Source organism: Bolinopsis microptera, chromosome 12 (assembly GCF_026151205.1).
Source record: "Bolinopsis microptera isolate Bmic1 chromosome 12, MBARI_Bmic_1.0, whole genome shotgun sequence".
Classification (NCBI taxonomy): Eukaryota; Metazoa; Ctenophora; class Tentaculata; order Lobata; family Bolinopsidae; genus Bolinopsis; species Bolinopsis microptera.
The window spans coordinates 1067377-1088904 of NC_087083.1; the positions used below are offsets into that span (position 1 = coordinate 1067377).

General features: G+C 39.1%; 2 protein-coding genes across 4 annotated transcripts in view; one reads left to right on the forward strand and one right to left on the reverse strand.

The window, feature by feature from the left end:
- Positions 1-21528, reverse strand: part of LOC134824310 (general vesicular transport factor p115-like) — a 37120-nt gene that overhangs the window by 3102 nt on the left and 12490 nt on the right. The window contains exons 11-22 of one of the 3 annotated variants that reach the window (XM_063836136.1): positions 19445-19566; positions 18947-19036; positions 18495-18630; positions 16994-17093; positions 16615-16796; positions 16043-16189; positions 15224-15355; positions 14053-14224; positions 13616-13756; positions 12842-13396; positions 11286-11366; positions 10330-10854 (exon numbers count right to left, since the gene is read on the reverse strand). In XM_063836136.1, coding sequence (XP_063692206.1) covers positions 14151-14224; positions 15224-15355; positions 16043-16189; positions 16615-16796; positions 16994-17093; positions 18495-18630; positions 18947-19036; positions 19445-19566 — 983 coding nt within the window. In that variant the 3' untranslated portion in view covers positions 10330-10854; positions 11286-11366; positions 12842-13396; positions 13616-13756; positions 14053-14150. Of the gene's footprint in view, positions 1-10329; positions 10855-11285; positions 11367-12841; positions 13397-13615; positions 13757-14052; positions 14225-15223; positions 15356-16042; positions 16190-16614; positions 16797-16993; positions 17094-18494; positions 18631-18946; positions 19037-19444; positions 19567-21528 lie in introns of those variants that run through there. The other 2 variants (XM_063836134.1, XM_063836135.1) reach the window with 2 other exon arrangements.
- LOC134824151 (uncharacterized) lies at positions 383-8405 on the forward strand. Its single transcript, XM_063835891.1, has 8 exons — positions 383-392; positions 4993-5194; positions 5347-5415; positions 6300-6405; positions 6765-6924; positions 7099-7182; positions 7455-7545; positions 7768-8405. Exons 2-8 carry the CDS (start codon positions 4997-4999, stop codon positions 7822-7824), a joined length of 765 nt encoding a protein of 254 aa, XP_063691961.1. The 5' UTR covers positions 383-392; positions 4993-4996; the 3' UTR covers positions 7825-8405.

Sequence of the window (21528 nt, forward strand, 5' to 3'; positions counted from 1 at the left end):
TTTGCAAACTTCCGTAATCAATCCAGATGTTTCCGTTCTAGGTTATCACGCGTAGAACGAAACATTAGAGACGATCATATTACATACTTGAAACATAAAAAGTCGTTACAATAATTTCATATATTAGAGAGCTAGAGAGGTCTCATCATTATATTATGCCGAAGTGGGTTTTTACAGAATAGCATAACGAATAATAAAATAATATTCGCTGTAAGTTGAAACCTTGACGCAGAGAAAATTTCAAGTCCAACCATTAACGGGCAGGCAATTTCACAGGTAGTGCAACCGTCTTAATTCGATCTAGCCCAGTCCGAAACATAAGATTTACGACAGTGAAATTTGAATTATAACGTCTAGATTTATTCTGTGTTTCGAGGAAATAAAATAATTTGAGGGTGATCTCAGCACGGTAATAGTATGTTTAGTTTGAGTTTGACGGCATTTAACGTTTGAGGGTTCAACGTTTTCTCTTTGAGGATTTAGAAGGGACCGGCGATTTTAATTTAAGCATGGGAATAACTTTGCGGCGGATTCGCGAGCCTAGACCCGGGTCGGCAGTGAGCAGTTATACAGATTACCTCCACAGCTCGACCACAGATTTACAGATTTACAGAACAGTCCGCGTTGTCTATTTAAGGAGTCAGCTAATAATGGTTGGTGGTCGTTTATAGTTGCCTGCCGACACAGGACGCTTGTCATACTCGCTATTTACTTTTCTGATTGTTGATACTGATAGGTGCCGCCTAATGGCTTTATACCTCTGCTCCTTTATACTTTTATAATAGTAATCGTTTAGTTTTTTAGTGGCGTCTTTGTTGAAATTCAACTATTCTCCGGTCTGGTCTGGTCTAGTGTCATTTGTCATGGTCACTACTCTTAATAGTTAGGTTGAGCGGTCGCTGACTGTTTATCACGATACTTGTATTTTTCTAGATAGGATTTAAAGTGAACCCTTATCATCAAAATTTCTTTAAGTCGGTAGTTCTTACTCGGGTATACCATAGCGTTCTCACTTACTAGTTACTCGGGTATACCATAGCGTTCTCACTTACTAGTTACTCGGGTATACCATAGCGTTCTCACTTACTAGCACTTACTCGGGTATACCATAGCGTTTTCTCACTTACTAGCACTTACTCGGGTATACCATAGCGTTCTCACTTACTAGCACTTACTCGGGTATACCATAGCGTTCTCACTTACTAGCACTTACTCGGGTATACCATAGCGTTCTCACTTACTAGCACTTACTCGGGTATACCATAGCGTTCTCACTTACTAGCACTTACTCGGGTATACCATAGCGTTCTCAATAGTTAACGTTTAATCCCAGCAATTTCACATATCCAACCCAGATTCACTACAACCCATGATTCTAGAACTTTCTCCAGACTAACAACTGCCTACAAACCATCTGTCCGGTACCCCTCATTCAGAGGAATGTTCTGGCTAATAGCGGGACGTGAGCGCGGGAGAGGGTTTCCTGTGCTCCTTTATAATATTAATCGTTTCCTGGTAAATCTATTATAGTCCCGTATCATATTTAGTTTAAACTTCCCCGACTTCCTTGGATTAATTTCTTGGCCCAATGACCCGATCTGTACTATTTTAAGCATATCTTTCGCCGGATTACGTAAGTGGAACAGTGATTATGCCGCATCTTAAATATGTGTGCAGACACTTATTCTGTCTATCCCTTTTTATACCGTGTAAACTCATTTGCCGCTCCAGATGTGTCAGAGATCAAGATTGGTCTCCGGTTTTGTCCTTTAGTTTGTCACAAGCTTGCTCACAAGCAGCAAGCTACCATGCTCGGTATTTCAATACCGTGAGATGTTCACTATTATAACTTACTGCAAGGTACGTCATATATCGTTTATATCAGAATGGTATTTATTATTTATCATTTAGTATCTTTCATCTTTCATAGAACTAGAAGCAATACGTAATTTAATAGCACATACGGTAATAACTAATAGCAAATTAATAGTCCATCTTTGAGAGTTTGATGAGAGCTTTGCAAGCATTCATTCTTAAAACATAGTTAATATCTTTAATTTTCCAGTTGAAAAATATGGAATAAATTAAAAGCACGCGCTTAACGCCGACTTTATTTACGAAATTCTCATTTCAGATCGGTGGTTCAATTCTTCGTTAACTTTAAGCTAAAATTATGTTACTTAAAAGTTATGACAAGGTCACAAATTTTCGGATGATCAACAAAATCTAAACTCTTCAGCGTTTTTAATTCTGTAAATTGTTTGTTACTGCTTATCGTTCATAATTTTATTACCCGACTGAATCACTATGACAAATGTACAGTATTGCAGATCACCAAAATTCAAACTTTTAAAGTCATACTTTTTGACTAATACCCCAGTTTATAAAAGTAACACTTGTCTCCAATTGTAAACTCCTCCGGAGAGACTCCGTACTCCGCCGCGCCGGGACTACAGTCTCGCTCATGAGTCTTGGTATAGTTGGAGCTAGCTCCGGGACTTGCTGGAGCTCAGCTCCGTAGCCCGGTAGATCCCACATCCCATCTTCAGCCGTATTGTGCGTATCCTTGATCTGTATGTCACGTACACGCTTAGCTACATACCTTATCGGCCCTAAATTAAAGCGGCCTCCATTAGACTTAGAGGGGAAATATTTGTTAGATAAGTGGTCTGACTTAGGGCCGATAAGGTAGATGATTCCTAACATTTTTCTGGTTATGCCTTTATTTTTAAACTGACAACAATTAATTCTTATCGTTTGACTGCACGTCTTGGGATATTAACTAGGAAGTAGGGCAGTTGTTGTCCAACTGTCCAGGACCCCCTTTGGCTCTTACTAATAAACAAATATATTTCATCGGCAGGTCTCTAATACATGGTGTGGCACAGTCGAACAAGGCATAGTTTGTTCACCGACAGTCGAACAAGGCATACTTTGTTCACTGACAGTCGAACAAGGCATACTTTATACTCCGACAAGTACAACAAACATCAGCTATATCTGCCCCTTAAAACCAGACACCTGTCTATCGGCACGTTGTTTAATGTTTACCCAATAACATAACTATATCATTAGAATATCTAGACATGACCTTTGTATTTTTGAGCGCCGATGGTGGGAGAGGGCTGCTCCTTCATAATATTAATCGATAGGAGAGAGCTCTCCACTGGTCAATTTTACCTTAACGCCAACAGACATAGCTCATTAACAGCGTCAACTGGAAGCTTGCACTAGCTAAATGACATGCCAGCCGCCGACACTCGCACCACCGGGGACGTTAAGTACAAAAATCAGGCAACTGCTCCTTCATAATATTAATCGTTTAGCAGTTGCACATGCTACTGCAGCTCCTTCTTAATATTAAACGTTTAGCAGTTGCCCGATCTAAAAAAACCTAAACGTTAGACGACCAAACGGGGCGGGGATAGTGGCTCCTTCATAATATTAATTATAATGGCCTATTCCCCACCCCAAAATAAATCACCTGACAATAAATCCACCAATGGCATACCTCTCCGATTGGTAGAACAAACCAAGATAAGTGAATTGCCAGCCTCCGCAAAGTTATTGTCACACTCTACATTAGTACGTGGGAATTGCGGTACAGTGGGACGCGTAAGGCGTGAGGACAGATAATCCTTCGTTCCGGTGGCTGACGTTCAACATAAATGTTCAGTTAATATTATGAAGGAGCAGTTGGATTATTGGGTTAGAACTCATTCCGTTGGTATTGTTATGCCATTAACAGGACTAGAAGCCTCACCTTTGTTTAACTTGTGAAATTAAATTATAGTCGCCCTGTCCAAAATATAAATTCACATATGTGAGTCATATATCTCTAATGTTTCGTGCTGTGTTTATGTTATTTCCCCCTGTGGACTTTTTTTGCGTTTTACTGAAGGAGCAATGTAAGCCTGGCTTATATTGGGGAACTCAGGAACTGGTAAATAATTAATATTATAAAGGAGCAGTAGCCTTACTTATGTCATGGTCGTCTGCTTTCAGCAAATTTACAGAAATAATCATAAGTTCATAAAATTGATACAAAGGTTGTGTCGTATCGGCTCCTGTACTCTTGGTCGGCAAAATCCCCGTAATGCTCCGTAAGTATGCCGAATAAAGTAATACCGCTTTAAAATAATAATGACTTCATTTAATCGCGATTAATGACAAGCTTAAACATGCCTTTGTGCATCATACTTTTGCTGCGGAGGGGGGATTCCTAGCAATATCGTTGATCGAGATAACGGTATTCTATATACCAGCAACAAATGACCTAAATACACATACGTGCGGACACGCGCAGTACCAACTCCTTTATAATATTAACCGTTTAGCAGAAAATAAAAATGCAGTTAAGTCAGATCCTTGGTGTGCATGATCCTCCCTCATCTTCAAATCTTGCCGGGGTCAGGGCAGGTCAGATAAAATCATAGTGCGGTCACTACACAACAACCAGGTGGTTCATATTTTCCGACCAGGGGGTTTGTCGTCGTCATGAGCTAGTTTATGTAATTGTGTATGATTGATTAGGGTAACGGGAGTTTAGGTCATAGTCGCTGTTAAACATACCAACGTTAACGTTATTTAATCCATTGACTTAATTCTTTTTTCGTGGGCCGTTGGAATTGCACCCATTTTATAGTTTGCTCCTTCATAATAATAATCGTTATATAACTATGTTTGTAATTCTCATCATGTTGCGTTGATCATTGGCAATCTAAATGTCTCTAACATTTGTTCCTAGTTTAAATATTCTTAATCTTCTTTATTGATTCCTCGATTTTAATCCAAACAGCTTAAGTTAACACTAATCTAACCATAACCTTTTTAACCCAACATTTATCATTTCAACCCTGATTATAAGTTACCCCACTGTATCCATGAACCAACCCTCACCAATTAACCAATCTTACTAAACCCCCATAATGACCCCTCTTAACCCATCCTACTGACCCCTCTTAACCCCTCATACTGACCCTACCACCCCATAGCGATGGAGCGTGTGTCGAGTGTGTTTGTTTTTCTGGTGACAGTTCTGGTGACAGTGACAAGCAGTACCCGGTGCTACATGTGCAGAGATGTTATCCAGAGATCGGGCAATAGGCGTGCCTTTAAGGAACATTACGCAGAGCTCACTAGCTCCGGTTGGATTGTTCCTTGCTCGGATGAATCTTTTGTTGTGTTCCCTCAGGTAGGAATTAATATAACCTCTCTGACCTTGATACTCCATGTAGAATAGATAAGGAATTATTTGAAACTAAAATCTGCATTCTTGTGTTTTAGTGAAATATTCAGTAACATGGTTGATTAATTTTATTGCTGACACAAATTGATTTTCCCAAGGTCGGGTGTATGAAGAGAACTTACATCACCTATGAAATGTGCTTCCCAAACAAGAAATGTACAGTCAAGGTACGATTTAATCTTTATTCAATCTTCTGTCTTATCATCTGATACTATCAATGTATCTAATCTTATCTCTTTATATCGAATCTTATCTCTTTATATCTAATCTTATCTCTTTATATCTAATCTTATCTCTTTATATCTTGCATAGTATCATTATTCAAAATTATCTCTCTGGAACCGGTTTACGTAATCACCAAATAAACAATCATACTTCTTTCTCTCAACCTCAATAAAAACCCTCAAAATCTCATCAAATTCACAAAACACCCATCCCACCACCCTAAACCACCACCAATTCATTAATCCCTCATCACCCCGTCCACAATCCACCCCGTCAATTCATCACTAATCCCATCACCTCCGGACAAACGAGCATCCCCACACTTCCCACTCTCCACCACTCACCTCTCAACCAATCAGCACCCAGCAGCCCCTCCTCCAACCAATCACAGCTCAGTACTCCCTCATCCCACCAATCACAGGCCACTATCCCGCGAGTCCTAGACACTAACCGATCTCCCGGGAGACCACTGTTTCTTTGAAGCATTCCCGGTTCATGCCCAGCTCATTCGCCACCCTAACCTCCCTCTCATATTGCAGTAATATTACTGGCAAACTTGTTGGTCGTTAGCTTTATTACTGGCCGGCTTTGCAAAGGAGTGCGGTGCACAGCCCACAGGTTGACGGCATACAGGCCAAACTTAGCTTACCGACACGACATATATATGTTACTTTGTATCTTATACAAACGAGCACTATACTAATTATATATATCGGTCTAGATTTTACAGAGACCACCGACGGAGCGTATACCAACCAAGATATCATTATTATGCAGATTTGTTATTAGTATTATGCGAATATCATCTAATATGTTGACCCCCCAGGTGACGGAAAGGTACCCAGTGCTGCCACCTGCCTTCACCGTCGGGCAGTCCTTCTGGAGCAAACCTTTCAGGGAGGGTATAATCAGGAATGAAAAACCATGCCAGAGTAAGAAAACCGCATTTTATATTTACTATTTTATTGAATATTTTATAATTTTACTTGATATTCATACAAATAATAGTATTAAATAATTTTACCGGACCAGAGTAGGTCAACCGCATTTTGTTGTATTTTCTGTAGAAATAAATTAACGATGATATTATTTTCTGTTATGATTTAAAACGGTATTTATGAACGCAGGGAAAATAAGGTCCCTTCGAGGATAAGAGTAAACCATTTAATGGTCAGAACCATAGAGCATTATATTACTAATTCTAATAATAATGTCCAAATAAGCCAAAATATACCCACTTAACCATTTTCCCGCTCTTTTTAATCTCCCGCCTAACCCAAACCCCGCTCAGGTGACTTATGCAACGGAGAGTACAAGAACGAGTACAAAGTAGGTTTGAAATGTTACCATCAATGTGGCAGGATCAATCTCTACGGACTGACCAAGGAGGAACTGGCCAACTACGATCTCCCTGTCATCCCCTGTGATGAAACCACTTACAACTACTGCGGGTAAGTAAACTTTCACTTTCACTTTCACTTTCACGTCAATGAGCCAATCAACAGTTACAAAAGGCTAGCTTAGTTTACGATCTCTTTATCTTATTAGCATTACACGTAAACATTTCTCCTTTTAATTGTAATTAATTTGATTAATTAATTAATTAATTAACATTCCTCCTGCAGGAATAACATGGAGTGTGGATACATAGTTGGAAGTGCTGTTTACTCTGATGACTATCTCGGTCGGGAAATCACCGTCGAAGGATGGTAAGATATTATGCAACTTTAGATTTGTTTGGAGAGACGAATCATACACAGTTTAGGCTCTTGAATTCTTCGAATAAAATATCATCTTTAGAGAACCTCCTGAACAGAATTGAGTTAGACTCATACTTATGTGAAACAAAACAGCCTTAAGATATTATACACTCGGGGATGAATTTCTTTTTTAGCCATTTAGTTTATTATTTCTGTAACTTCTGTTATTTCCCTGTCCCTTATCTCCCACCCTTGTCCTCTTAATCCTTTATTTCTTGAAGGTATGCAGACTGTTTCTACAAAGATAGCAACTCCATAGACCACGTTTTGGTGCAAATTCGCATGATGATGGAGGAGCACCCAGATTTACAGGTATGTTCTTGTTTCAGTATCACTTTCACTTTCAGTTTCACTTCAACGAGTCATTAAACAGTCACAATCGGCTGTTGAAATAATATCGAAGTAACCGATCATATTTTCAAGACATCCCAAATTATCTTAAATCATCTTAAATCGCCACGTAATCGTGCATAATATATATAATCTCGGTGACACCATCCTGACCAACAGTCTGTAACTCCACAATTTCTCTAGATATCCCCCGATGACCTGACCAAATGTGACTCAGAACTGTGCAACCACATCGACTAACGTGACTCCTAAGTGATGACGTGATCACATCCGCTATGACGTCATACCACACGGCTCCAATTATGACGTCATGAGACTGTGACGTCATAATTGTGACGTCATGAGATAGTGACTTCACTGTGACCCTATCAAGCGATAGATCTGGATACTGGTGGGGAGACGACCTACACTTTCTCTGATGAAACTTCACAGCGAACTATTATATCTCATATCCGCACAAGTATCCAGGTCTTTTATGTCACAGTGACATACGATTGTGTCACAGTGACAATTGTGTCACAGTGTGTCACAGTGACATACGATTGTGTCACAGTGTCACAGTGTCACAGTGTGTCACAGTGACATACAATTGTGTCACAGTGTCACAGTGTGTCACAGTGACATACAATTGTGTCCTGGCGAGAAACACCCATAGAGACGACACAACAATGACTCACCCTGCTCCCCCGTCCACCAATCCGGGGTGCAAATAGGATTAGGATATTTAATTATTTAAAATTATTAGAAACGTTAGTTAGGTTTAATTTTCAGTAAAGATTATGTTAAGTTTTTTCACTGAATTATGTTCGAACATGACCAGCTGTTTATGAGATTTTTAGGTTCAAAGATGTACGGAGTTCGCACTTTTTCTATTTCAAAAAGTGATCTCATTTGTGAGTGTTAGACTTTTTCCAAGACCACGGTGTGTTAGGAATGAAATTTTCTTTTTTCTATTTTTGATTGTAATAAGATTTCAAGTTAAATTTATCAGTTTTCATTAGAAAAAGAAGTGAAGTCGTTAATTTTTTGTCGGAGGATTCATCAACCGGAACAATGCAAAGCAATGCGATCCCCAGAATTTAGATTACATAAAGACGAAGCTAGATTTATTTAGAGACACTATCCACTAATGATCTTCAAAACTGGAAAATATTCGCATATTTTAAACAAGTTATCGCCACCAGTAAATCACCTTAGCTACTGTAATCTATGTAATTTGCAACATCTCCCGCTGGACAAATTCAATAGGGAGTAGGGCAATGCAGGGGCTGCTTATTAAGTTACCTGATAGTTTTACCGTTATAAGGGAGTTAATAAGCTACCATTTTGAGGGTTTAAGGACCACATGTTAACCCTAATTAAGTTATTAAATACGTAGAGACTTCTAAACTACTGTGAACTGTGCACCCCACACTTCGCGTTGAAGAGTCGCACAAAATATATTCTGACCAGATCAGTACTCAGTAGTACCCGCTCCAAGATAGGACACTATCATTATTATTATATTCGTGGGTCATACATCCGTATCCCGATGGCACTGTCGTGGCACTGTCGTGGCACTGTCGTGGCATTGTCGTGGCACTGTCGTGGCACTATGGTGGCACTCTGGCGGTACTCTGGCGGCATAGTGCTAACTTTCAATCATGTTCGTAAGACGAGCTCCATAAGGAAATAGCATCAGTGATGGTTCACACTTCCCGATCTTTCAAGTATACCAGCTACGACGAGATCATGAAATGTTCTCAACAGAAGCTTGCTGCATGATACAGCTACCAGCTACCTACTGCAGCTATCGTTCAACTATTCTCTACAGTCTAGATCTCCTTTCAAATCAATCAATCTGTTCTAGTAGAGATCTTGAAGACTGAGAAGATATCTTGCAGAACCTGGTTCCAGAAACGACCCATCGCGGAGCTAAAAATCCTGGATGCAGCCAAGTTCGACGAACTGTATGCAGTTAGCTTCTGTTGAAAACATCCCATGATCTGGAAACTCATCCTAGCTGGCTTATATGTCATATTCTGTGACATTATTGCAAGGTACATCGTAGCAATCACATGACACACCTCACGTCCTCACGTGAAGTTAATACCTACGTCATAGCAATCCAGATTCTAAAACACCTGAACATTGCACGTGGGACTTGTTATTGTTATACCCTAAGTGTATCCTGCAGGAATGTTATCGCAACGCTAATAAGCTGATAGCATGTGACACGTCACCAGATCAGGATTGTAAATAACAAGGCTTCGACAAGGCTAGTAAATAAAAGGTAATGCTTTTATGACACCGTGGCTATTAAAAGGCTAGTAAATAAAAGGTAATGCTTTTATGACACCGTGGCTATTGTGAAAAAATAATAATGAATGTATAATGATTGTCTTCTGCTTTTGAAAGAACATGATTGAAAGTTGGCCATGAGAATGCCGCCATAGTGCCACGACAGTGCCACGAGATTGCCACGACAGTGCCGTCGGGATCCGGATGTATGACCTATTCGTAATGAAATTCTTATTTACTGAACCTTAATTCTGGAAATCGGAATCCATGCAAAGTCTTAAAGTGAATCTGCAAACACAAATCCCCATCCCTTCACCAAGTACATAAAAAAGCACGATCTTTTTTATGAAGCACGCCTTATCACAGTGACACCCTTACTTACCAGGAAGATGCCAACATTCAACAATGGTGTGCTCTAAATAATAAACTTAAATTAAAGAAAAGAGAAAAGAAAGTGAAACTCACATGACCCTCAGTTGACTGGTAGTACGTGATACCATCCTCAGCGAGCGCCGGGGTGAACCACTGGGAGTAGTCGTAAAGATACTCCCTACTGACACCACTGGCTGTTACTATAGAAACAACAGGTGGGCTTTGCGGAGTAGTTTCGGTTGCTTGCGGAGTAGTTTCGGTTGTTTCTGGAGGGCTTTCAGCTGGTTCTGGAGGGCTTTCAACTGGATCCGGTGTTGCTTCAGCTGTTTGGGCCGAAATTTCAGATTCTGGCGTAGTTTCAACCGTTTCTGGTGCAGTTTCAGATTCTGGCGCAGTTTCAACTAATTCTGGTGTAGTTTCAGATTCTGGCGCAGTTTCGACTAATTCTGGTGTTGCTTCAACTAATTCTGGTGCAGTTTCAGATTCTGGCGCAGTTTCGACTAATTCTGGCGCAGTTTCAACTAATTCTGGAGCGTTTTCAACTGTTTCCGTAGATTGTTCGACAAATTGCGAAGCGCTTGGCTCAACCTTATCTGCTTGCAATTGCTGCAATTCAACCTGAAATAAGAAGGCTATATAACTTAATTACGCATATACCGTCTGTCAAACAATGAAATATAAAAAACCCGTTGGATTAAATTAAATACAAAAGAACTGAAGATTGCATCATACGCTCCCACCCCTATCCTTAACACAATTTCACATTAAATGCGTGCACCTGTTTTAAACACCAATACTCCACAAGTATTTGAAATAGCTCTAAACTAATAACATAACTCTGTGAAATTTATTTTGTTGATTATAATGTTGTGATTGCATAATTTATTGTAAATATAATATGTTTCAGAAATATGTAACGTGATGGAAGATATTTTAAACGGGTCATACCCTGACCAAACCCAGGATGCATAATGCATAACACGAAGAATTTGTTGTAACTTTGTATGAAAAGTATTAATAACATAATGAGCGAATATATTGAAACCCACCCTAAGGAGAGTAATATCGTCTTCCAAGGTCACGTTCCTCTCTTTGTACTCTTGTAGTTCAGCGTGCAACCCTTGCAATTCCTGCAGAGAGAAAGGTGTTGTTAGAAGAATAGTGTTATTATTAGTAGAATGATTATAGTTTACAAGCCAAGGCAAAGTTTGCGGGGGCTTCACATTTTTAACGGTGCGCGTTTTGTACTACAACGCTATAGACCAAAAATTGTATTCATATTATTAAAATTTTTCAAATTATTCAAATTATCCATGGTACAAGCAGGAAGCTCGCCGACACAATCAACTTTTAACAAACTTCCCCTGAAAAAATAACCAAGTCGGCCAATTCAACAGAGGCATTTTCTAAAAAAAGATATCTAGACGCGCCCATAAAACTAACAGAGTGTTGCAAAGTACCCGTATAATAATGTATTGTGGTGGTAACAGCAATTGAAAACATGTGGTAGTTTGTTATCTTAACAGCTCTGTCCCACCTGACAGTGCACTGACAGCAGCTTAACTAAACACACCTAAAACACGTATTGTCATTTGTCATTATGTTACGTTTGCTGGTAGTGCTGTTAGTGCTGGTGAGTGCGGTTTTAGGACAGCTACAAGAGCAGGATGATCTGCCGGATTTTACATTCTTTCCGGAGTATGAGAGTAACAGGAATGTCAGATCTGCTAACACCACCTCTACTAACATCACGACTGAAGCAACAGCTCCTCTCCCTCCCACCAACACCACAACAGCCCCTCCTATTAGGGCAGCAGCGGCAGGAGATGAAACATTCTCCTCTTCTACCGCATCCTCCTCCTTCTCCACACCCACCGCTCCCTCCACCTATCCCCCTCTACAAACATCTGTCAAACCTCCCAACAAATCTCCTAAAACAGGGCCCATGTCAGGGATATCCAGACCAGTGATTATAGCGGTGATAGTAACAGTTGTGCTGGTGGCTGTGTTGGTGGTGGTTCTGGGGGTGTTGTTTTGGAGGAGGAGACAGGGGGGCCGATATCAGCATATCAAGCAGGGCGTGGAGATGACGGAGAATGTTTACAATTAGTTGGGGGATTAAGAGCTAATTATTAGTGGTCAGCTGATCAGATAATTGATCAGATGAGCAGATAGATGATCACTGATCAGGTATGTTGACTTGAGGTCATTGTTGGAACTTGGAGAGGTTGGAAGTCCAACAAAGGTGTGTTGTGTAGATTATATACAAACAGGAGATAAAACTTTTATCTGATAAAAGTTTAGATGTCACTGACAGTAACTCCAACAAATTCATTATTTAAAAGACATTCCACATGTTGGGACAGAATAAGATTGAGCATCTTATTTTCTTGAAATTATATACGTTATTTTGTAAAAACATAATTGTTTGGCGGATTTTTGTTTATATCACATGTATGGCCAATTACCATCGATCTATTCAAGCAATTTTAAAGCGAAACCCATCTTTGTGTAATATGTTTTTCAATTTATTTCACTTTTAAATGAAGTGTGGTGTTTAAAACGCAATTCTGGTATAAGGATCCAAAACCCAACAAAATCAAACCTCAAGCTTTGCGCTGAGTAGCTGTACCTCCGCTGATTTAGCAGTTTCAGGGGCCATGTTTGAGCTCACATCTTCGCTAGACTGGGTGTTGGATGTTTCCTGAGACTGTTCGTCATCTTTTTCTTCCAGAGTCCCCTTCAACAGAGAAAATTCCGACTCTGTTTCTGATAGTTTCACCTTCAAGAACGATGTTTCACTTTCACTTTGTGACAATTTCTCTTGCAACAAACTCAAACTGCTTTCTCTTTCTGATAAAAGCCCAGTCAAACCAAAAGCTTCGCTTTCAGATGCCACAACTTGACCTTCAATTTGGGAGAGTTGTTCTCTTAAAACACTCATATCGCTCTCTGCATCGGAGAGTTTCAGCTTTAACGAGCTGTTAAGAGTTTCACTTTCAAAGAGTTTCTCTTTCAGACTGACTGATTCGCTTTCTGTTTGGGAGAGTTTCTCCGAAAGGGCAGTAAGCTGGTCACGCAAATCACCCACAGTTGAGTTTGCTGTAACGAGTTCATCGCTAGTGTTCTGACGAAGTTCTGTTTCTTGGACACTCGTTTCCTGATTAATGGGAATCTTTATTTACATTTTATGGCCGACATCATAAGGCATTTCTTGAGAGTTACAAGTCTTAACTCTAATCATAATTAGCAACATAATATATGGTAAGTATAAAAATTGATCAGGAATCAACAAAGATCAGGTGAATGAGTAGATTTTCATTGAAATACACTAAAATTCACTAAAATTCACTAAAATCTCCATGTCACAAGCCATTACCTGCGCAGTAATCTTCATCTGTTCCAACTGAGCAACCAGTTGTGACATGTACTGATCCTGTTGGTGCTTCTCAAACCTCAGCTGTTGTAAGCTGGTGTCTTGGTTAGCTACTGTTTGTCTTAGTTCGTCTGTTGCACACTCCTGGGATTGTTGTGATGACGTCATGTGTTGTTGTGATGACGTCATGTTTTGTTACACAATAGAAAAATATGCTTCAGAACGGACATTTTTAGCCCAGCTTATCGTAATTTGAAGTATTTCCCTCAGAAAATGACAATACTGGAAGAATATAGCCACTACCTCGGAAATTTTGCTAAGTTTATTATTATGATCAATTGAATTTATAATTATTATCATTTATAATCATGATCAATTGAATGACAAGCCGTGTGTAAAATTAATCAACTAATCAAGCCAAATTTCAACAATTAGCCGACCTGATTTCTTCTCATCTCCTCAATGGAAGCAGCCAGTGAATCTCTCTCTGCCAGCACTTGTTCATACTCTGATGAAACCACGTGTTGTTGCGATGACGTCACGTGTTGCGGAGGGCTGGTATCGGAGGAGGCTGGTTGGGTAGATTGAAGTTGTTCCATTTGCTCAGTGTACCTAAAGTGAGGAGGGATCAAAACCTTTAAATTGGCGTTAATATTACCATTGATATCCTGGGGCCCTAAAATGACTCGTCCAGTCTTATCCTTAAATTGGACATAACTCACTAGCTGAACGAGCACTGAATTGTCGGATTAAAACTTGTGAATCTGACCTCCAGCTCGCCATTTTTGAGATTCAAGCAAATCGAGGATGTTCAAAGGGTGCAGGATGTTCAGCTCGTCAAAATACTGGCGGAAATTATTTGGTAGGCCCTAAAACGACTCGTCCAGATCCAGTCTTATCCTTAAATTGGACATAACTCACTAGCTGAACGAGCACTGAATTGTCGGATTAAAACTTGTGAATCTGACCTCCAGCTCACCATTTTTGAGATTCGACCAAATCGAGGATTTACAAAGGGTGCAGGATGTTCTACTCGTCAAAATACCGGTGGAAATTATTTGGTAGGCCCTAAAATGACTCGTACAGATCCAGTATTATCCTTAAATTTGACATAACTCACTAGCTGAACGAGCACTGAATTGTCGGATTAAAACTTGTGAATCTGACCTCCAGCTCACCATTTTTGAGATTCGACCAAATCGAGGATTTACAAAGGGTGCAGGATGTTCTACTCGTCAAAATACCGGTGGAAATTATTTGGTAGGCCCTAAAATGACTCGTACAGATCCAGTATTATCCTTAAATTTGACATAACTCATTAGCTGAACTAGCACTGAATTGTCGGATTAAAACTTGTGAATCTGACCTCCAGCTCACCATTTTTGAGATTCGACCAAATCGAGGATTTACAAAGTGTGCAGGATGTTCTACTCGTCAAAATACCGGTGGAAATTATTTGGTAGGCCCTAAAATGACTCGTACAGATCCAGTATTATCCTTAAATTTGACATAACTCACTAGCTGAACTAGCACTGAATTAGGCGGGGCGGGGTGCCGGGTGGGGGGGCGGGGGCACTCTCTGAAGCCTACTTTAAAACACCACCAGCTCACCAGGTTTGTAGCTGAGCAATGTACTGCTGATAATACGTCTCCTGATCCTTGGCGTACTGTTGAGCTGTTCTATCTGTTGTTGTGATACGTGACTGGAGGGCTGTTGTGTTTCTTGTACGGGTGGGGAGGCGCCTGAAACAACATTTAACGGATAATGATAGTAAATATTAGGGAGGTTCAAAATAACAAAATATTCTCAAATAATTGCTTACTTCGGCTTATCTGTTGTTCCTAAGGTCAAATAGCTGCCAATACATTTTGAAGCTTCAACCCGAATCGGAATCACTGCCCCGACCACGCCCATTTTTTATTTATTAAATATGCTGGATAATAGGAACTCTATCTAGAAGACTCGCCATTAATTAAACGAACATTCCTAAAATATCTAAAATATCTCTTCTAAACAACAGTTACATTTAGATTTCGAACAATACAGTTGCAGACCCGAACAAGTTTAACAACAGCAAGTGTAACAAGTGTGACAACAAGTGTTACAAGTGTATCAAGTGTAACAAGTGTAACAACAATTACAAGTGTAACAACAAGTGTGACAACAAGTTTAACAAGTGTAACAACAAGTGTAACAAGTGTAACAAGTTTAACAAGTGTAACAACAAGTGTAACACAAGTGTAACAACAAGTGTAACACAAGTGTAACAACAAGTGTAACACAAGTTAAGTGTAACACAAGTGTAACAACAAGTGTAACACAAGTGTAACAACAAGTGTAACACAAGTGTAACAAGTGTAACACAAGTGTAACAACAAGTGTAACACAAGTGTAACAAATGTAAAAAGTGTAACACAAGTGTAACTAACATTGAGTGAGCTGGAACTTGAGTCTATTAATCTCCTCGTCCTGCTCCATGATAAGAGTTTTGTATCCAGCCACTATTTCGTCATGAGAATCTATCGTGTTTTCCGTTTCTGTCTCCTCTTCTCCTTCCAGCGCTCTTGTTACTATATCTAAAACAAGGGGTAAAATCAAAACTCTAGGTTAACGTTTCCGTACAAAATATTTCTAAATTCGGTAGTAAACTTTTTTAATTTATTTTAGACACCCGGCTGAAATTTTAAGCCTTTCTTGCATTACTAGTTAGCGACGCTAAGATTATTAAAGTAAGCTCATATACAGGATATCCTACTGTAAGGACTAGACATTAACGCTTACAAATAATGGAAAATAAACCCAAAAAACCTTGTTAAAAATATACCTTGTTGTTTTTTAAAGACGTTCGTAAAAGAGAAGTCAAAATACCGGTGGAAATTATTTGGTAGGCCCTAAAATGACTCGTCCAGATCCAGTCTTATTCTTAAATTGGACATAACTCACTAGCTGAACTAGCACTGAATTGTCGAATTAAAACTTGTTGTCGGATATAAAAATATACCTTGTTGTTTTTTAAAGAACTTCGTAAATGAAAAGTCCAGGAAGAGCTCCTCAACATTCTCCGCAGTAGGATGTGGAGACTTGGTAGCCTGGGTGAAGAGCAGACTAACTGAAGCTGAGTCAAGTAGCTCCGTGTATATCTCCTTGCCAACACGGTGCGTAATCAGGTGTAGTAGTGTCTCTCTGAAAGAGAGAGAGGGTTAATGACATAATTATTAGTATTTATAGTTAATTAATTAGGGGTAATTAGCAGTACCCACTCGGTGTGTTATCAGGTGTACTGGTGTAGTAGAGTCTCTCTGGCATTTAAACATGTTAACACTTCTTTTTTTTTTTTATTTTATTAAAACAGTTATACAACTTATTAACATTTCATTTACTTTGTGTAGTGCTGGCAAGAGTTGTCGTTGTACTTCAGACATAGTCCCATTAACATAGCCCCTAGGCTGGATAACAGGCTCGCTGAGGCGTCCTGTCCGTCTGTAATTAGTTGTAATTAGATGTGATTAGTTGTAATTAGTTGTAATTAGTTGTAATAGTGGGTGGGAGGGGAGGGGGAGGGGAATGTTGACCCTGCCATACATTTTCTAGGGCTTGGATTATTCTTTCAAGTATCAAAATCTGAATCTGAATCTGAAACTTTAACATTACCATAATATAACAATTTTAATATGACTATCACAGCGTGATTTACTTTACAGCGTGATCTTTATTATATTAACATTCTCATAACTGAGTCTATTAGGAAGAAAAAAATCAGAAATTTCTTGAATGAACAAATGATACTAGATCTGTACACGACTTAATCAATAATCAGCTTGGATTATATGAAAATAAACAGCGATTCTGGAATTGATCGAAACATGTACAGCAAAACCCCGATTTACCGCAAACCCTTATTTACCGCAAACTCCAATTTACCACAAACCCTTATTTACCGCAAAACCCAATTTACCACAAACCCTTATTTACCGCAAAACCCAATTTACCGCAAACCCCAATTTACCGCAAAACCCAATTTACCGCAAACCCCAATTTACCGCAAAACCCATTTTACTGCAAACCCCAATTTACCGCAAAACCCATTTTACTGCAAACCCCAATTTACCGCAAAACCCATTTTACTGCAAACCCCAATTTACTGCAAACCCTTATTTACTGCAAACCCTTATTTACTTCATACATTGCACGAATTTGTTGATCAGTAATACACAGCTTCTGAGTCATCCTTTCTGTTTTGGGTACCCAAAACACTAGCGAGATTTTGTAATCTGTATCTAATATCTATATTGTAATCTGTATCTAGATTGTTGTGTTATCTAGATTGTAAGGGGGGGGGGGGGGGGGGGGTGGGGGGGTTAGTTATAACTTACATCTGGTCTGTCAAAATAAATTCTACTCAGTATTCAGCAATATTACATATACTAATATATATATATAATATTATATAATACCATTATTTTTACCCTCGTGAAATAAGCTTATGGTTCGTGGAGAAGGACTCCTGTCACCTGGATCACACGAATAGCTGACAACTAAACCTTTGTAGTATTAGTTCTCCAGAAGATAAAATAAACATCTTTCTTTTGTTAAATGTAAAAGTCACGTTCCAGTTTCACGTCATAAATATACAGGAGCTTATTATCGAACTACAGATGCGGGGAACAAAGGTAGGAATATTTGACAGAGTCATACGTCTATAATACCATTCACTCCGACCTACGGCAAAAACTTTGTAATTTCGTTCTCATAGTCTTATTATTGTGCACGCTGTCAAATTTAGGGAGGGGGGTTTAGGGGGCAACTCTCTTGTATAGCCGTGATATAGCTGTTCCTTGCAGGAGAGGGGGGCTGGGGGGGGGGGGGTTCTCAGAAACTAACCAGTGTGTTCCACCAACTCCAGAATGTAAGGCACGAAAGCGTTGTTGTTGAGCAGTGTAGCAACTGCGCCCGGGCATTCCTCCACCCAGTGTAGCAGCAACATTAGTGTTCCAAACCTCGTGCGCGCACTCGAGTCCTGTAGAGAAATAATTACTGTAAATAAGACAAACTGACGGACAAACGTAGGGACAAACTGACTGACAAACTGACGGACAAACATAGAGATTACAGACAAATACTATCAATGAGCCAAATTAACTGACGAACAAGCGGACAATAATTAAACACACACTCTGATTCATGGACATACAGAGAGTTGACCTTCTTTCCAATGACAACGACACAAGGACATATCATAAACACAGGTCAACGACACAGACTGAACAAGTGACAGCGATACTGGTATTAAATTTGCCGCTGATTGGTTAATCACGGTCACGTGTAAAACTCACGTTAGCGAGCATCTGGAATACTTGGTTGATAAGGTGCACGGGGGGTAGCCCTGAGGTTAGTTCTAGCTGTACTTGTAACATGTTCTCGTGCTGAAATGTAGTTGTCATGGTTACAGACCATGGTTACTGCAAACCATGGTTACAGACCATGGTTACAGACCATGGTTACAGACCGTAGTTACAGACCATGGTTACAGACAATGGTTACAGACCATGGTTACAGACCATGGTTACAGACCATGGTTACAGACCATGGTTACAGACCATGGTTACAAAACAGATGAGTAATAATGGGTTTAGAATTATCCCAAAAATATCTTAAATGCGGAAACATCTCCCTAGATGATAAAAGTAAATAAATCTTGATAATAACAATAAATAACAATAAATAACCCTTGACAAAGTAAGCAGTGTTGTAAGAAGAAGAAGTTGGTTGGTTGGAAAGTTCACTAGAAATAAACTCGGTACTAACGCCTTAAAAAGTTCATTTACAGTTACCTGAGCGATGTTGTTATAAAGGCAGTGAGAGAGCGTTACACTACACAACCAGTGTGCCACAGAGTCGTTACTGAATAACCCAGCACAGAGAAGTTGACCCGATGTTACCCCTACTTGTACATCTGAAACATCGAGGATTTAGTTGAATATAATGAGGATTTAGTTGAATATAATGAGGATTTAGTTGAATATAATGAGGATTTAGTTGAATATAATGAGGATTTAGTTGAATATAATGAGGATTTAGTTGAATATAATGAGGATTTAGTTGAATATAATGAGGATTTAGTTGAATATAACGAGGATTTAGTTGAATACGATGAGGATTTAGTTGAATACAATGAGGATTTAGTTGAATATATTGATGGTTTAGTTGAATACACTGAGGATTTAGTTGAACTAGCATAACCCTAAAGTGGTGTCGAGACTAAAATAATTATTACCTATTTAATTCGCGTTTTTGACACCACTTGGGGATCCAAATTTTGGGCTCTAAAATCATTATTCCTTGGCCAATTTTTATTTTTTCATGCTGATTTGGAGGCCATTAAAGCATTTGACCCAGTCAAAAAGTTTCAGTTGTATATCTTTTACGGTTTTTGCGGAAAGTTGCGTTAAAGTTGATGCCGTGGTGTCAGTAAAATGGCACGGAAAACTATCGTCTCGCTTTATATATAGTAAGATACAATGAGGATTTAGTTGAATATAATGATGGTTCAGTTGAATACACTGAGGATTTAGTTGAATATAATGAGGATTTAGTTGAATATAATGAGGGTTTAGTTGAATACACTGAGGATTTAGTTGAATATAATGAGGGTTTAGTTGAATACACTGAGGATATAGTTGAATATAATGAGGGTTTAGTTGAATATAATGAGGATTTAGTTGAATACATTGAGGATTTAGTCACACATTAAAATTTTGAGTTAAGTCGCAGTACTCCTAATTTCTAACAGTTTTATTATTTAATCTATAATTTCAATTGGGCCGCGACATTTTTTAAACAAACAAGTTCTCATAAAAACTGATGGAATTCCATTAAATTCCCGCTTCATAATTACTAAAATAATTAATCAATAATTACAATAAGGGTGGAAGTGTAAGAGCCCAAACTATCTTAAACCGCTTTAATAAAAGAATCCTACGGTAATAACGCATAACAAAAGCTAATGACCCCGGGGCTATGATAAGGGGGGCTTGAAGCAGTCATAGATCATGGATTGTTCCAGGCGTGTTTTGAATAAAAGATTATATAATTATGAATCTAGTCTGGTATCCTCCTCTGTTTGTTCTCTTCGAGCTGATTTTCAAGTAGGGCAATTCGTGGTTTAACCCTGTACAATGTTGTATCGGGTAACGCTATGGATTTATATTCTAGGATTTGTAGTCAACCTGCGACTTACTAGAGAGGAATACCTCGGCTTTCTTGAACGATCCCAAACCAACAGAGAAGAATTATTTATAGTATTCGTAATTCACAGAGGGCCTTCGATTAACAGATAAGAGAGTAAATCTGAGTTCTGAGCGGGGAAATATCAGAGATATCTGACAAGATTAGAGAGTAAGTCTGAGTTCTGAGCGGGGAAATGTCAGAGATATCTGACAAGATTAGAGAGTAAGTCTGAGTTCTGAGCGGGGAAATATCAGAGATATCTGACAAGATTAGAGAGTAAGTCTGAGTTCTGAGCGGGGAAATGTCAGAGATATCTGACAAGATTAGAGAGTAAGTCTGAGTTCTGAGCGGGGAAATGTCAGAGATATCTGACAAGATTAGAGAGTAAGTCTGAGTTCTGAGCGGGGAAATATCAGAGATATCTGACAAGATTAGAGAGTAAATCTGAGTTCTGAGCGGGGAAATGTCAGAGATATCTGACAAGATTAGAGAGTAAGTCTGAGTTCTGAGCGGGGAAATATCAGAGATATCTGACAAGATTAGAGAGTAAATCTGAGTTCTGAGCGGGGAAATGTCAGAGATATCTGACAAGATTAGAGAGTAAGTCTGAGTTCTGAGCGGGGAAATGTCAGAGATATCTGACAAGATTAGAGAGTAAATCTGAGTTCTGAGCGGGGAAATATCAGAG

Excerpts from the sequence above, each read along its gene's own strand:
- LOC134824151 (XM_063835891.1), top strand. The coding sequence starts at position 4,997 with ATGGAGCGTGTGTCGAGTGTGTTTGTTTTTCTGGTGACAGTTCTGGTG. Across the intron at positions 6,925-7,098 it reads ACCACTTACAACTACTGCGG|GAATAACATGGAGTGTGGAT; the intron begins GTAAGTAAACTT and ends TTCCTCCTGCAG. Across the intron at positions 7,546-7,767 it reads AGGAGCACCCAGATTTACAG|ATATCCCCCGATGACCTGAC; the intron begins GTATGTTCTTGT and ends CAATTTCTCTAG.